A 17,483-nucleotide genomic window follows, 5' to 3' on the forward strand; every position below is an offset into this window, starting at 1 on the left:
TAAACTTGATCTGTGGGGAAAGTGATGGCAAATTTACAAAGACAGTATCTGATCGTCTGAATATTTTTATATGACTGTCAACAATATTTGCAACTAGCCCCCACTGAAAAGACAACATGGTTGAGGTAAAGGCTCTTCAGAAATATTTTTTGTGTTCCCCCAGTGTGGGTTGCTTCACCCTCCTCCTCTCTCCCATCTTTTATAATGCATCATGGACACCAAGAGGAAATCAATGGAGCCACAGTGTTGGAGGAGCATGAAAAACCTGCATTGGGGTCTTCAGAAACCTGGGTACCATCTTCACCCAAATTAGCATACATCCTTACCCCAAACCCACTAAGCACCCATACAATAACTTTCATCAGCACCACCTCCTCTGCTTCTTCCCAGCATTGGCCCACGTATACCCTAATTTCTGCTGCCTCTGGAGTATCCTGTCTACCAGGTCCCCATAATGACCAGCACAATCCTGTACACAGAATAAACCCTCAACTAACTGAGTGAGCTGAAAGGCCCTATAGCAGAACACCTCAACCCAAAATGTTTTTTCTGTATTACATATTCACTGTATCTCTGAATCGGTCAACATATAGATGGAACTCCATTATTTATTCCATTCTTGTTTTGTCAAAGAATTTTTGATATTGCAAAAATTGTACTACTTTTCATAGAGCTCTCCATTAAACAAAAGACATGCCATATTTAAATTTTGACATTATCACTTATACCCTACACGATAGAAATCAAGCAATGTCTTAGAACCATATTAATAATATAAATATTTGTATAACGAATGGCAATGTACTAGTTCTGTAACTCCCTGGGTCTTAGGAGGTTTCTGTCCCAACCTGTATAAGATAGGAAAATTGGCTATATATACAAATAATTAATTTTAATCTAACTCATAAGTTAATATATGCCAAAAAGGTAATTTGAATACCTTAGGGTTTACATGGTACAACAGAAAGAACACTGAACTGAGTTGGAAACCTGAGTTCTCATCCAGGCTCAACCACTGATTACTGATGTGACTAAGTAAACTATTTAATGATTAGGCTTCCATGCCCTCATTTGTAAAATGAGGCAATTGGATAGGACAGCTTGTGAGGTTCCTTCCCTTATTAAAATTCTACAACTCTATGAAGCATCAGCTTTCTATTTATTCAGCATGTTGTAATTGACAAGCCAAGTGAAGCATCTCCCAGTTAAACTGACCCCTGCTGAAAAGCCCTGGATTCCAGCCACCCACAGTGTCCTTCCAAAGAGTCCTTAATACAGAAATCTTCGCACTAAGTGCTGAGAGGCACGTCATGCTGACGCAAGTTGCCCAACCCAGAATGGCCACCCACAGATGGTCCAGTATCCTCTGAGGGGGCCTGACATGAGAGCTCCCCCAACAGGTAGGTTCTCTACAAAATAGGGGCTGACCCAACCAAACGTATCTCTTCTCAGGGGAATTTGAACACAGGACATCCAGAAAGGAGAGAGATGTAAGATACTATTCTTTGGTAACAGTTATTTTAAAGGAAACATATTTCTTGATTATTTAGTCATTTGATTGACATTCCCCAGTGACCATAAGACCCCATGAAGTCAAAGACCATTCTATCTTGTTCACTGTTGTCACCTCCCACACCTCACATGAGAGGCATTCAACAAAGCATTTTGAGTCACCTAAAGGAAAAAAGTGATAAAGAACTAGGGACAGAAAGAGCAAAGGCTATGGCAGCTCAGAAACAGATATAAAAACAAAGAATCCCTTCTCGGTCCAATAAGCATGAAGAGGTCATCGTCGGTACTTCTAGTTTACATACAGTTTTAGTCCCATACCTTAACCTCATTTATTTATTAATTTAAATGGAGAAATTAGATCATTTTCTGATTAGCCCGGGCTCTTCTCTGACATAACACAAAAATGCCACTGGAAATCAAAGGAAAACTCAGCCTTTGAAAAGATTTATCCCGGCTGCAAATGTATAGTTAAACAGACTCAGGGTAAACAAAAACAGACAATGAAATACATTAGAAGGCGCTTATGAGTCATTTAGTCTTTGAGAGTTTAGCTTTTATGAGTTAGAAAGATTTCACAGAACCATCTGACTTATGGGGAGGATTTGTTTACCCTGATTTCCTGAAATTACTGGGAACAATTACAGTTTTGAGATACCCTGAATTTTTCTTTCCATTTGGTGGGGGCCTAATGGCTCATCTGCAGATCTGGACTCCTGTGTGCACATATGGTCCATAATTCATGAAATGTGCTTATTTACATGTTGTAATTCTTACTTTCCTATGTTTTGAAATGCACCAATTCTTATATCTTTCTTTGACATGCAGACATATATTTTAGCTGTAGGGGTGACACAATACGGAGTTGTCAGACATAAAAGCATTAGGGCTCATACTTGCCCTACAAACAGTATGATGGGAGGAATATGTAAAATGACTGGAGGACGTTCTGCTGTACCAGGCAATTCTATTTGATGAGTTAAAACTCACCTGAAATAGTTGGCGCCACACCTTCCCTCACCTGGAGAATTACTTGAACTTGGCCTTCACCTGAAACTGAACACAAAAAACCGTAACTTGGATGTGATACAAAGATTATCTTAATACGAAAGATATTCATGTGTGAGAATGATGGCTTTGTGCTAAATTCTCCCCAACCTAACTAAATTTTCAAAATAAAAAAATGAAGTCCTTGTTAGTCTAACAATTGATTTCCAATATTTGATTTTGATTTGTTTTATTTGCAGTGAGCTTTCCAAAAGAATTGGCACATAAATAATTAGGGAAAAAATTCTTTCACCATATGTTCTTTGGAGGCCAGTGTTGGTGAGCAGGCCACCCCTCATATCCTATTTCCCCTCCATCAGTTTGAAGGCTCAGCTTTTAGAATTCATATATTTTTCACCAGTAGAGTTCAGATCACCCATGAAATGTATTTGCTTTATCTTTATCCAAACAAATTGTCCTTTTAATGAAGCCTTTTCCCCACCCCGCTTCTCCTCCCATCTTCCAAACCAACTGAGCACATTTAAAAGGACTGGGGTTCATTAATTTTAAGCGTTCAATAAATTAGTGGAAATAATCAAAAGGCCTGATTCTTTCTGATAATGACAATTTGATGTCAGTATAAACCAGTAGATTAAGCTGGGAACATATGCTCCTTTGCCAAGAGAGGCTGCTGTAATTAAATAGTGAATGCATCTACAAGGTGCTCTCACGCCTGATTAATTAGTAATCAGGTGCGCGAACTCCACTTTTCAGTAACACCTTGTCTCTTAGTGGTTAATTACCTTTCTGCCTTATTCGATGCCGTGGAGGCCAGCACCTCCCACCACCGAAGGACCCAATGATGCTGAAGGTTGCTGCCTTGGGGCCTTGGTCCCACCCATGCTCTCCTTTTGCCTCTCCCTGGAGCCCTAAACCCTTTCCTCTACCACAGAATGGAGTAGACCTAGGATCATTCTTTCTAATCACAAAGCATAAGCTTCAGAACATTACAAAGAAAATAATCCCCCAAAACACCCATGATGAGACCTCTCTGATTCTATTCTTATCTTGTTCATTATTCTCATTTAAAATTTTTCTGTAATAACCTATAATGGAGTATCATCTGCAGAAATACAGAATCAATATGCTGTATAACCGAAACTAACATAATATTGTAAATCAACTATATTTCAATTTAAAATTTTTTCCCATTATAAAATGCATGAGTCTGTGGCTTTCTCCTTCCACTGTACACACTTTTTTGACCAGGTAGAATGGCCAACATGTTCTTTATGTGCTCTACTTTATCATCACTTCCAAAGCTTTACCTATATTGTTTCTTTATACTATTGCAAATTTCACCCACTTTTCTAACTTAAATAATAAAAGTAATTAATAATAAAGCCACCAGCTTCACATCTCTTTTTTTCTATAATGTCTAACTCATCCACTTCTGCTCACAGTGAACTATGCATTTTCTAAAGTTTAAAAGCATTTCTAAAACCATACAGTGATACTTAGCCCAAGCTCTCTTTCAAATGAGCAAATACCACACTGTGCATCAACTGTGGTGAATTTAGGATTGTCTCAGTCCTTAGCTCTGTCTTTAAATCTTTGAGGGAGGGACTTTTCTCCTGTACCTTAAGACACTAGACATTGTTGGACATGTAGATACTTCATTTTCATGGACCAATCAGAAATCCTAAATTTATACTGCTCTACTCTGTATGCCAGAACTTAACTGGCAATTTTGACAAATTAAACAAATGGATGCAGGAATTAACCCTTTTAAAGGAGGCAAAAGACAAAATGGTAAAAAAGATAGGTTCCATCAGAAAGAAAAGAGAAAGGGAATATGGCAAAATGACATCTAAAAACATGTAAAAGTCTGTAACAATAGAATACCCTTGTACAAGAGAAAGGAATAAAATATTGTAATGGAATCAAACTCTAAGAAAGGTAAATTTTTTTAAAATTCCAAGAATCATTTGGAAAGGGAAGTCAGTTCATTTAAAGATGTTATAAAAATATTATCCTTGTACTCACAGATATAGAAAACAAACGTATGGTTACCAAAGGTGGGGAGGAGGGATAAACTAGGAGTTTGGGCTTAGCAGATACACACTACTATATATAAAATAGATAAACAACAAGGACCTACTGTACAGCACAGGGAACTATATTCAATGTCTTGTAATAAACCATAACGGAAAAGAATATGAAAAAGAATATATATGTATCACTGAATCACTTTGCTGTACACCAGAAACTAACAAAACGTTGTAAATCAACTAGACTGAAACGTCATTTTCCCCACTATATAGAGGAGGGAATTTGAAGTAGAGGGAAAATAATCAATGTATCCAGAATCCCCTGGGTGGAAAGGATACCGCCAGCCAGTACAGTATCAGGAACTGTAGTTATGACGATTATGTAGTCATGACAGGCAGAAATGATGATTGCCTGGAAAACTGAAATGGCGAGCCCTGGACATACCCGACCCCCAGTACAGGTTGTCCCACTCTCCTTCATCCATCAAAGCCCTTACCCAGGCCCTGCTCCTGGTGAACCAAGGCTCCCTGGAGCAGCGAGCACCTCGGCACCGGTGGCTGCTGATCTGGGTGGACGCTGACTTTGTTCAGCCTCTACAGGTACACAAATGGCTCCCACCTCCAGAACAACCTCTTCCCCAAAGCAGACACTGAACCTGAAACATGCTTTGAAAAGCTATTGTTCACTTTATTAAAGCAGGTGTGTGAATATCATTCAATCTGAGAAGAGAAGCAGTTTCAGTATCACAGGAAATGGAACAACACCACCAAAAGCAGGAAAGATTAGCAAAGCCTGATTTCCTTATACCACAGGCCCCCTGCAGGCTGGTTCTGAGCGTGGGAGCAGAGGGCTGTTTCTTCCCAAACACCGCTTCTAGGCAGAGAGAGACCGCAGAGACGGAGCGGGAAGTGCATGGGTGAAATCCAACAGCCTGGATTTGAATCTTGGGTCTTCCAGGTCCTAGATGCGGGCACCGGACAAGTTCTGAACCTCACTCACTTCTTCTGAAAATGGGAATCATTGTACTGCCTTACATCATAGGGTGATTGGGAAGAAAAATGGAAAATCCAGGTAACGTGCTTAGCATAGCGCTTGGCTCAAATGAACAATACGTGTTAGTCATCATCAATACCGTTATTACGACAGGCTCATTATTCTAGGAGCCAGTTAGCAAAACCCCAAAAATATGCTTTCACTCTTTTGACAGCTGCACCTAATCACGATAAGCCCTAGTATTTGGAGCTGTAAGCAACTTAACCAGATCCGCTGAAGTTTGCTAAGTGCTTTGACTCTATAAAAGCATAAATGCAGTGTCATTTTCAATTTGGAGAAATACCAAGAGGGATAAAAATCATTTGAGAATAAAGGTATTGACTCAGGAAGAGTTTAAGAGCCTAATACAAGCTGTGACATTGTACATATGCTTTCTCAGTGCTTATGATTTCTGATTTTGTATTTGTAATATGAGAATGGTTAATCTCCTTTGTTTATCAATGGAGCCTCACTGCCGTTGATCCTTCCAAGATTGTAAGAATATCTGGTTGGTCCTCAAAAAGAAAAGAAGCCTTTGGGTCAATTATAGCCAAATTATTCTGATGAGTGCTACATGATCTAAGCTTGCTATAAACACAGACATCTAGGAGAAAGAGAGAAACGTGTAAGAAAATGGCTCCCGGTGAGAGAAAAGAGAGTTACTCATGTGGATCTGATTCTCATGCCTGCCAGAGTGATGTGTTGGCAAATTTTGTCCTCACGAGGGCCCCAGGGAAGAGAAAAATTAATTGATTCTCTCCCAGGGCAGGTCCCATTTTCTCTTGGAATTTTGGAGGGAGAGAGTACCTGCTTACCTAAAAAGAAAAACCAGCTGGTATCTTAGGAATAGATCCCTTGCCTGTTTTCTTCTTCACTCGATCCCCATGCTCACTTTGCCACTGAGGACTGTACACGTATTAGGACCTCTCGCTCAGCTCACATTTATCTAGCATGAGTCAGCTACTAACTACACGTGGAGAGAACTGGAAACAGCAACTGCTTCTGTGCCTGTGAGTTGTTCCAGTCTCACCTGACTCATGCCTGCTCTCCCTCTCTTTTGGCCCTGGACCCAGTTCCAGGGCCATCGTCATGGGCCAGCTGTCGGGTTGGTCCTCTCTCTGCATTTTCATCTTCACCTGCCCTGTCCCCGACCTCCACCTCTTCTCACACTCCTGCACCCTCCTGCTCTGTTTCTCCCTCCCTGTTCAGTTCTTGCTCCCCAGAAATGAGCCTCATTCACTCAGCCACAGAGAAGGCTTTCTTGTCAACTGGTCCCTGAGCAGCTAAAGCTTGGATTCACAGGACCACTCTTGTCTGATTCCAGCCTCTCGGAGAGAGCCACTGAGTGACCTTGACCTCGTCACCCAGGATCTTTTCAAGACTTTCACAGAAATATGATATGAAAATCCTTCCAACACTTGTGAGTCTTCTATTATTCCCAATAACATTCACTCACAAAAAGGTGTAATTTTTTTAAGAGTAAAAGAACTTGATCAAGATGCTGAGAGATACATCTGCATTAACCAGTCCTGAGAGTTAGCTCAATTAAACCTTCTTAATTAACTCAGAGAACAGTAACAACTGTTATTCTGACTCAGAGCAAGGTTTGCCATGCTTGCACAGGGCGTGTGTGATTCCTGGGCCCTGCACAGATCTACAGAACCAGAACTTCCGGGGCCGGGGGACCTGGGAGCAAGCATTCCAGCTGTTTTCCCATGATGCACACTTAGAAAACACTTCTTGAAGGAATTTTACAAACTTTTCCATACTCTACTCTTAAAAATGTGGTTTTTACTCACAGGTAAAAACCTGTGAGTAAAAGTTTCTCTTAGCAAGTGGCAGGTATTCTTAGCAAGTGAGGAAAGGAACTCAGGTTAAAAAAAAAAAGAGAGAGAGAGAGAGAGAGAGATCCTTATATTCACAATTCTTACTTTTCATCAATTATACCAAAAATTTGAAAACCAAAGTATACTTCCAAAATATAAAATGTAATGTGATAATTTTAGTAGTATAAAAGTTTTATTTTAATAGTTATGAATGTTAATGTGTTTTAGAGAAAGCAAGTAGGTCATTAAACCCATGATTTTATGGATAATATTGCTTTAAAAAAAGACAGGTTTTAAAAATAAGGCAGTGTGGGAATTGATTTAAGAAAAAAATCAAGTAAGTAATAGCACAGGAGGCATAAGGATGTGACAAAGTGTGAAGGCGGTACTCAAATATGTAAAGTTCAAGAAACACAGAGGAGTTAACAAGTACAGCTTTTTCCTACAAACAAGAGAAAGAAGAACTGGTTTACAAGGGTGGGTAGGTACATAAGCTTAGATTAAAACAAAACAAAACAAAACACTAGTATACTAGAAAAAACACTGAAATAGAGTCAGAAAAGCCAAGTCAGGATACTGGTTATACCACCCATGACCTGTGTGAACGGAGGCCAGCCACCAGCATCGCTGAGAATTAGCTCCTTAATCTTGAGTGATTCCTTGAAAAAGTATCTGATTCTGATTCCTGAGTTTTCCTTCCTTCCTTCTTTCGTTCCTTTTCTCCATTTCTTCCTTCCTTCTCCTTTTGGAGAAGTTGCTTGTAATTGAGAGGCAAAATCCCTTTTCACATCCGCAGCTCCTGTTCCGTTCTCTATATTTTTGCCATAAAGGTTTGTCGTGCATTTCCCTGAAGTCAGCTCTCTATATTACCGGTACCAATCCTTGGGGATCTTTGGGGAATGAGTTTTCTATAAGAATGTAAATTAATTTATTAACTAGAATGCTATAGATTGCCTTAGAGGGCCTCGGCATGGGAATGGCTGCAGATTTTCAAAGGATTATGATTCTGCTCTGTTCATAAAATCCTCCCAAAGAGCTCTGGGGAGCCAGCTGAGTCCTCTCTCATTAGAACCTAACAAGATTCCTTCTCAAGGAGTTGCATGGGGTCTCCTAGACCAGCTGAAGAACAGAAGGGTCTAGGCAGCAGCCTGCTCCATCCCAGTGCCTTAGCGCTTTGAGAAAAGAGAAACCTGGGCCGAATTCCTGCTCGCCTCACTGCCAACTTAGGAAAACGTGCCTTATTTTCAGGATCTCCCAAGTTAACAGCATCTTTTCTGAGCCTTCTGGGTGATGTGACTTGAGTTCTTTTTTGAGACAATAAAGTCCATCTGTCTTTCTATCCACAGCCCACTTGCCCTCATAGACAAGAGCCCCGGCTTCTTGCCAAACAGCCTGCCTTTATCCTGGTGAGGGGGACATTTGGAAACAAGCATTGACCAGCCTGGCTAGACGTGTCTTTTTTTTTTTCAGTCTGATCAGAAGAAGGTGGTACACGAGAGCCTCCAAGCCTAGCAGGCGGACTTTCTCAGCTGCCGCCTCACACAATATCCCAGCTTGGCTGCATCTCTGCTGTGTGAACTCGGGCAGGGGCGGGGGGGCAAGTGTGAATGGCTCAGCATCTGATAGGAATTTATCACCCACCGGCTGCTGGTTGGGCAGGGGATAAAGCAAGAGGAAGGGGGCTGTGAGTGTTTAATGCACACTGCCATAACCCAACAGTTTTCCCTAAAGAGCCTCTTCCCAATATAAAAGGACAGGGTCAAAAGTAAGTTGACCCCGGACAGAATGTACAATTATTAGAAGAGAACTGTGCAGGAACAGCTGCTGGGACCCCACCGGTTCCGCATCAGGCTTCCAAGAGTCAGAATATGAATAATCAACTCAAGGGTGTTTTCTCCACCCCTCCTCACCCCCACCACCTCCCCCAGCCTTGTCCTCCTGTTTTGGGCAAGTCCTATTGCGTTTCTACAGGAAGAAGCATAGCCCTCCCTAGCAGCTGCAATAATTGTGTCCCTATTGTGATGAAGACCTCCTCCTGGCCACCCCCCTACAAGTGGCCATTGTCAGCGCGGAGTCAGTGATTACACGCTCCGCCTGATGCTTTGGGGGACCCAGCTGCCTAAGTGCTGACACACGAGTGTGTGGAAGGCCGGGGAGGGGGCCGGTGGAGGTGGAGGCAAGAGGTGGGGGGAGCCCACGGCTGTGAGATGGGACTCTGACATACCAGACCTTTTGCATAAGTCAAGCCCAGAACAAATGAGGCTTTATCAGGCCCCAGTGATGAGGGGGTCTCATCTCCCTTTGAAGTGGAGCAGAGCATGGGGCCTAGCAGCTTTTCCTCCTTTGGACCAAGCAAACATCCTGCTTTTGATACGCTGCATGCTCATTATCTCTGCCCCATTTAATGATTTTTGATTGAAGGGTGGCGGCTGGGACGCCGAGAAGATCGTTAGAGAGGCTCCATCCAGCCAAGCCCGCAAGAAAGGCTTTCCTTGTGCCCGGGCGTAAATTCGGAATTTCTTAACAGTATGCGCTTGTTCTTAGAGGCAGATAAGGGCAGAGCGTGAAATTCTTAATTAAGCAATAAATAGAGAGTGGGGTGTCAGCAGATGTAGCCAGTAGCCATGGCAACGGGAATCACATGGGCAAGAGAGCTGAGACTAGATGTAGGCCTCGGGCCTGGGCCTGACTGACAGCTGAAGAATCCTACAAAGCTTGTAAACCAGATTAATTAGCTGACTAATTATTTCATAGCGTGAATGTAACTAAAAAATAAAAATAGTTCACCACGAACTTAAACATCCCTGGGAAGAAAACAACAGGGACAGAGGCAGTGGGAAACTGGCTGTGTAAGTCAGAGACAGGAGTGCTAGTGAATCCAATCACAGAGACTGAAAAATGGGCTCTCTGGATTTGACTCCAAGTTTGACAATATGAAGGAACACTTGTGTTACAGTCAGACCCGTTTGCAAGCATGGTGTAGAAGTTGCAGTTCACCACTGACATTCATGATACTTTTTCACACCAAATATTGCCCCTCCGGGATCCTACCACAAACTATAGCGCACAAGGACTTCACTTGTGGTCTGTTTTGTAAGTGGCTCCTTGAGCAGAAGTCTAAGGGGCTTTAGAAAGTCTTTAGAACCAATATCCTTAAGAAAGATTCTTAAATCAGCAAGGTTATCTTCTTCTATGGGTAACAATTGCTTAAGTGACATTAAGTTTCAATCAGGGGGCCCATATATCATATACGCCATGTTATCATGAATCTGTTATCTTACAAAAGCTAGTCAAGGAAAGTAGAATGAGATTCTTTCAGACAAGTTATGACAGGTATATGGAATTCAAGGCACCTGAGATTGACCACCTTCCAGGAAAAAAGAAACATTCTAGAGAAATAATCTATTGAGAAAATGTGTAATAAAATAACACGGCATGCTAATCACACTTGAAGATGTTTGGGTGTTTTGTACCACAATTCCAAGAGATAAGTAAGTATTCTTAACCTCGTTGTATAGATGCAGCCACGGAGGCATGGAGAATTTATAATTCCATGCCCCAGGTAAAATAGCCAGCCAGCCACTGATTAAAACCCGAAGCCCTAAACTCTGGCCATGAGCTTTCCAAAGAAGCTGCATTCTGTAAAGACATTGCTGAACAAAGACAAAACTTGCCTTGGTAAAGAAGAGAAAGGCAAGAGTCAAAAAATATTATATGTGTGGAACTTTTTTCTTTGTCATGGGGACCAGTGAGAAATTTTCTCCTGCACCACTGCCTGGCACCCCCGACCCTTGTGGGTCAGTGGCCCATGATTATTGAGTGGGCAGCACACTCTAGTGGAGAGAGTCACAGCCAGGAGCCAGAATGCCTGGGTTCTGCTCTCTGCCATTCTAGGCTGGGTCAAAGATGAGTCAGGCATCTTAAATCACACAGCAAGGAGCTAAATGAAGGAAATGAAGATAATTGTGATTTTTTTAAAACTTCCTCTCTGGGGGGATGTGGTAGGGCTGCACACAAACAATACAAAAGACGGTCTGCTTAGAAGTGGTCAAGGAATGAGTGAAAGCCAGCCAACTGTCAGTGCAGCAAGACTCCAGATGGAAGGCCAGCAGGGAAAAGGGCAGTGTCCCCCCAGCCATGCCCACCCCGCAAAGCCTGACAGGAAACTCGGTGGACCTGGAGGAGGGTCAAGCAGTTTCCCTATAATAAAACGAACCTTCTGTATACACAACCTCCCCCTGGGTTTTTTGTTTTGTTTTGTTTTTTTCGTTCCAGGAATATGTCCACATAGACTGTGAGGGCTTCTCTTCTTGGATTAAATGTATTTTATGTAAATTATCCCAATCACAGAGACCTATAAAGCCCCATGGTCCAAAGAAAACAATTAAGTGAAAGTAACAAACTAATCAATATGTAACTGAAGTCTACTGCTTGGAGGCTTTTTGAGGGGTCAGCCAGAGCTACCTCACTGCCAGTTGGGCTGTTGGTCTAGGGACACCATGGTAGCCTCCTCGTCAACTTCCTAGTGGTGGTGCAGACTTTACACAGAACACATCCAAAGTCATACCCGATCCACACAACCCAATGTAGCTGCATGGGACACCACCACGGAAGATCAGTGTGAGCCTCGGTTCCTCCTGAAACCTCCAGTCCTCACTGTGCCAGCCCAGGAATGGGAACAGGCCTGGCTCTCGCCACCTACCTACTCCATTCAGACAGAGGATGGCGGAACCACAGATGGCCATGAAAGCCGCTACTTGGAGGACCAGGAATCCTCTCCAAGGAGTCAGGGTATCCGACTTGCAACCCTCTGTGACTTCCTGTTCCTTGTCCAACTCATATTATTCAAAAGTGGAGATACCAAGGTATTCTGATACAAAGACTCTTTAATTAGTAAAAGCCATCTGCCTAATAAAAATGGTTTATACTGAAATATTCACCTAAGTCCTATATATGTACACATATAATACAGATGCACATCTACATAAAATATATATATATACTTATACAGATATGCATTTATACCATATGTGTAAATATAGTATAATACTATAACTTGCTGTTAATTCAATAAATAATGGGGGGGGGGAGAAAATCTTTAGCTGCATGACTTGATTTTCTTTTCTTTATGCCACAAATGTTCCTTTATCATGCTTGGTTTATGTGACTGTTCAAATTAGTTTACAGTTCATCAACAAATCTGATCAATGGACAAGACAGGCTCCTCAGAAGCATGCTAACTAATAAAACAAGAGCAGTTTGAAATTAAAATTTTGTTTCAGAATATACAGCAAATGAATAGTCATAGTTAAAGTTAATGGCAACTATTTGCTCTTACTTAACGGCTGTATGTTACTCTAGTGGTAAAACAGTCTCAGGGATCTCTGTCCATCCTGATTTTTTATAGTTTTAGGTTATATTTATGGATGAATCAAATCAGGAATAAAATCTGAGTGGTACAATTCAGTGCAAATAAAATATAGAGTAATCCATTTGGCCAAGACTTTTTAAAAACCCGGGAAGCACCATCCTCTCCTCTCTGGTGCTATTAAAATGTAATCGCCTCAGGGCTCAAGTGTAATCAGACCCAGTTGACAAATGGCTATAGGCACAAGTGAGAGAGACAAAGAACTCAGGGCGCCTACCAGCTCCCCAAACCCTTAAGGCCAAGTCTGGCTTGTGGCAGACACTGGGACTTGCCCTGCTTGACATGGCCCTGATTTCAACCAGGATCTATTAAGACCAATTCATAACAAAATTGTCCTTTTAGAGACTCATTTTGTCAGACTCTCCTTCTTAGAGACCACACTGAGCTAAGGTTGGTAGTAGTCACCATGTACTCAGATGACCAATGCTGAAATAATATGGAAAAGAAATATGAGATTTCAGGAAGTCCAGGAAGTCAAAAGAAATGTATGGCCCTGACCCACACATTGGGCTCCCATGAAACATGCACAATAAGAAGGTAAGGAAATCCTTTTGGCCCCTGTTACTCTGCAATCACTGTAGGGTTTCTGGTTCTATAAAATGAGGCTCCTGGACCCTTCACCCTGATGCTGCCTCTGACACAAGACAAGACAGCCCATCCCCCAGTCCTCAGATAGCCTTCCATGCATCTCATTTTTCTGACCTCAGATTTCCTTCCAAGGCTTCTCACCTTCCACATTGACTACACTCTTCATCCTGCCTCTCTGTACCTTTGCTGTTCCTTGTATCTGTGATCACAACCAGCAATCCTGTCTTTACATGTGCAGTTGACTTTTCTACAAATGCAACATGGCCTTAACATGAATGAAAAATATGAATAGCAGTCAAAGTTGATTAAGCACTTGCTCTGGGTTAGACCCTCTGCTAAAGAATTTTACATGTTATCCTTGATTTAATTTCCTATCCTTTAGCTAGGTCCTTTTATTATCCCATTTTACAGATAAGGAGGCTGAGGCTTAGAAAGGATACCTGCACGATGTCCCATAGCTAGTAGGTGCTAGAGCTGGGATTCAAATGCAGGCAGTCTGATTCAGAGCCCAGCCACTTAACCATAACACGCAGCGGCCTCTTTCAGTTCCTCATCATTTCACAGCACCAATGTTTGGTATTCCAAAGGGAATAGTGGTTTCTGACTATGTGCTCAACATGCTCATCCAAATATACTTACCCAGATAGGTGAGTTGTCTCAACTGGCTGTGGAAGAACCAGTCACAGCCTTGGTCCCGGCCAGGTGATGGAAGAGACGGAAGGGACCGCCCCACTTGACTCCCGCACCTTATGAGGATGTCAGGGTAAGGCCACAGGTCTGTGTGCACCAGCAGCAGGTAATTCCCAGGAGCAAAGTTCTCAAATGTTGCTGAGTACTTGAAGTGAGAGAAAAGTACAAAAGTGCTCATTGAGTGAGGAAGACTCTTCCCAGAAAAAGAGTTACAAAGAACTCAGATGGAGTGGTTGAGAAACAGGACTGTTCACACCGGCTACTTTTCTTGTGGGAAATGGGCTTACTTAAATCTACTCCATCACAAATTCATAACTAAAGCTACAAAATCATACAGTGTGAGGACTGAAAGCTGTAAGGTTCTTCTTGTTTAACAATCTCAATTAACAGAGGAGAAAACCAAAGTTCAGACAAGCGAAGTAACTCGTCCCAGGTCAAACAGCAAGAAGAGACAGAGACACATGGAGAATTCCTGTCCAGTTTTCCCCAAGACTCAAACAGGCAGGCAATGATAGGAGTGCCATCCATTTATAACAGTAACAGCTAACACGGTTGAGCATTGGCTCAGGTATCATTCATATCAAGGCATCCAACCCTTGAAAGACTCTGGGGATTGTTACTAGTATTGCCTCCATTTTATAGACGAAGACACTGAGGCAGGTGGAGGTTCGGTAACTCTCCCTACATCACAAAGCAGGAGAGTGCTGATCTGGGACAGAGACCCAGGTGTCCACCTCCAGAGTCACCATTCTACTGCCTTCACCTTCCCAGAATGTTCTCATGGGAACCTCAGGGGAAGGGGAGAGAGGTGTACATTCTTCCTGAGAGCCGTGGTGAGGGGATCAAATGGATTCTGCTTTGAATTCTTCAGATCTATGGCACACCTGCTTCCAGCTCCCTAAGACCTGCTCTTATGACCTTTAGGGAGAACGCGTGTGATGAGACGGGAAGAAAGCAATGTGTTAAAAGGAATAAAAGAAGCTTGAGGAAATCCACTGGATTGATTTTTCTTCAGAAAATGCACCTATTTTCCTTCTGGTTTTTCCTACCTTCCCTCCCCCTAACCATCTGACTCCTTCAACCCAATCCAAACGAAAGGCTAGCGCCTTTCGTTTTCAGGTGCAAGTTAATCTTTGACCACAAGGTGGCAGTGTGCAATGTAAGAAAATGCCTTGTGAAGCTATTTTCTCTCGGCTACAAACACTTCCCTGGGGTAAGTTGGTTCTTAACCCATAATATATAAGACTACAATTCTATAGGATGCTTAGAAGCTGTTTTTCATTGTATTAATAAAGTTAAAATTTCAGGCAGAACCATTCTGTGTTCAAGGTGAGGTTTAAAGGGCTTCTAAAATTTTCAAGTTTAAGATAAAAGACAATCATACCTCAAATTCAGGTTACATTCATCTGGTCAAAATGCTGCTGCAGTTTTCTTGATCAGCACCAGAAGATGCTAATGCCTGAAAACTACTGCGTCACAGAAGGAAAGACGGGAACCCCTGGGGAATGGAATCTACCATCAAGTGGATGCCGGGGGTTACCTGCAGAGAGCTGTTGGTCCAAGGGCTCTCAAATCGCAGTGAGTAGGTCTCTTGATCCAACAGCAGTGCCATCCAGCCATAAGGGTTGGACAGTGTGTCATGCACATAACTGACAGTGGTTGTCTTATTTCTGCTGTCCGTTATGGTTAAATCATAAGAAACTTTTGGGGCATTGGCTCTAGAGTGATTTAAAAAGAAAAAAAGCAGGTGGTAAGTTTTTTGTCCATCCTGGATCTAAGGCACTCCTCTCCCATCAGCTATAATTCATCTATTTTCTCCATGTATGTCTCTCGTCCCAGTGTCTATGGAGGTTTTAGCGGTCATGGTATGTGTCAAAAAGCCCAGTGGGAAGGTGTCACTGGACCATTTGTATATCACACTGACCTGTAACACTCAGATCTTAGGCCACTAATCAATGCCATCTTAATGAGTTCATATAGGCCAGGACTATATACTATTATTTTAAAGAAATGTCCAAGGTCAGAATATTGCCATAGCCCGGGTTTATCAGCAGCAGAATGCATATTACACAGTCACTAGTTATCCCTCTGGGGAGCAGTGGCTGAAGCCCAGAACCTCAGAGCCTACCTCCAAGGGCCCAGCAGGAACAGCCTCAGTAAGCTTCCCCAGACTGAAGAGGGCCCTGGGTCCTCTCCTGTGGGCTTACACGATGCCCAGGGCTCACTCAGTGCCAGTGGGTTTGCGTTCTTGCTTGTTAACAAGGAATGTGACATCCTGAAGCTAGAGACATTTTGTCTTTTTTGGTATCCTGCCCCTTGGCACTGGGCCCTGCACATTATGGGCACTCAAACCATGTTTGTTATACAAACAAAGCCTGCATGGAGGAGCTCTTCCCAAAAGCAATGCCAACTTCCCAATGTATAGAAAGGGTTTCTAGAAGAACAGCATTTTACCAAGTGAGGAAACTGAGACAGAGTATGGTAAAAGTAGTATGTGAACATCACAGGTAGAGCTAGAAAGTTTCAAATTTCTACAAAGTATTCTATGCAGCCCATTCCAGAAAGTGATTTTTAAGACTTCACTAGCAGATAAATAGATTTTGCCACCTGCTTAGACCCTAAAAGAAAAAGTGGACAGAAAAAAAAATAAAGCAAAAGCTAAAAAAAAAATCAACACCCATTACGACCTTCCTTCCCCCTCTCGTTTAGTTTTGATGAGAATCTTTAACTGTGGCATGTTGCTAAAAGCAGATAATTAAATTCTCAAAGTAAAGGGAAATGAGACAAAGGAGGATGTTGGGTTTTCTAAGTGAAGGGGTGATGTGAGCACATCGAAAGCCAATTTACAATCTAGTGGCATATTATAGAGAGGAGACTGGTTTTAGTGTTAAATGCTTGGGCACCATTGTCAAATGGGTGTAAACTGGAAGTCTATATCTGCGTGCACTAGGTGTATGAATTTGGAGGACTCACTGACCCTCTTTAAGCTTTAATTTCCATTTTTTCCATTTTTTTTAATGGAGACAGCATCTCCTATAGCAACTGTGAAACTTAAAGTGATAAGCTATGTGAAGTATTCAGTAACCATCACTAAGCCCGATAAGTCTACCTATAGCTCATTTAAGAAAGAACCTCAGATGTGCCTGGTTTGCCACGCTGTCTACTTATTTTACTGTCTAGAGTTTATCCAGGATATTTGGTCATTTAAAAACACACTCAAAACCTTTCATGGTGCAGAGCTTTAGCCCTGGCAATGTAGCACGTGATACATATTTCTTGTAAGATTAAATGTGTTTGTTTCATCCGTTAATAAGTAAAATGAAAGGGATAAAGAATGCTCAGGGCATTTGGAATAAAAGAACTACTCTTTC

At 42.1% G+C, this 17,483-nt stretch overlaps 1 protein-coding gene across 1 annotated transcript in view; it reads right to left on the reverse strand.

The window, feature by feature from the left end:
• PKHD1 (PKHD1 ciliary IPT domain containing fibrocystin/polyductin) overlaps positions 1–17,483 on the reverse strand; it is a 433,351-nt gene that overhangs the window by 192,911 nt on the left and 222,957 nt on the right. The window contains exons 48-50 of the mRNA XM_007451921.1: positions 15,653–15,830; positions 14,062–14,257; positions 2,500–2,565 (exon numbers count right to left, since the gene is read on the reverse strand). Coding sequence (XP_007451983.1) covers positions 2,500–2,565; positions 14,062–14,257; positions 15,653–15,830 — 440 coding nt within the window. The remainder of the gene's footprint in view (positions 1–2,499; positions 2,566–14,061; positions 14,258–15,652; positions 15,831–17,483) is intronic.

The sequence above is a fragment of the Lipotes vexillifer genome, unplaced genomic scaffold, assembly GCF_000442215.2.
Source record: "Lipotes vexillifer unplaced genomic scaffold, Lipotes_vexillifer_v1.1 scaffold147, whole genome shotgun sequence".
In the NCBI taxonomy this organism is placed as follows: domain Eukaryota; kingdom Metazoa; phylum Chordata; class Mammalia; order Artiodactyla; family Lipotidae; genus Lipotes; species Lipotes vexillifer.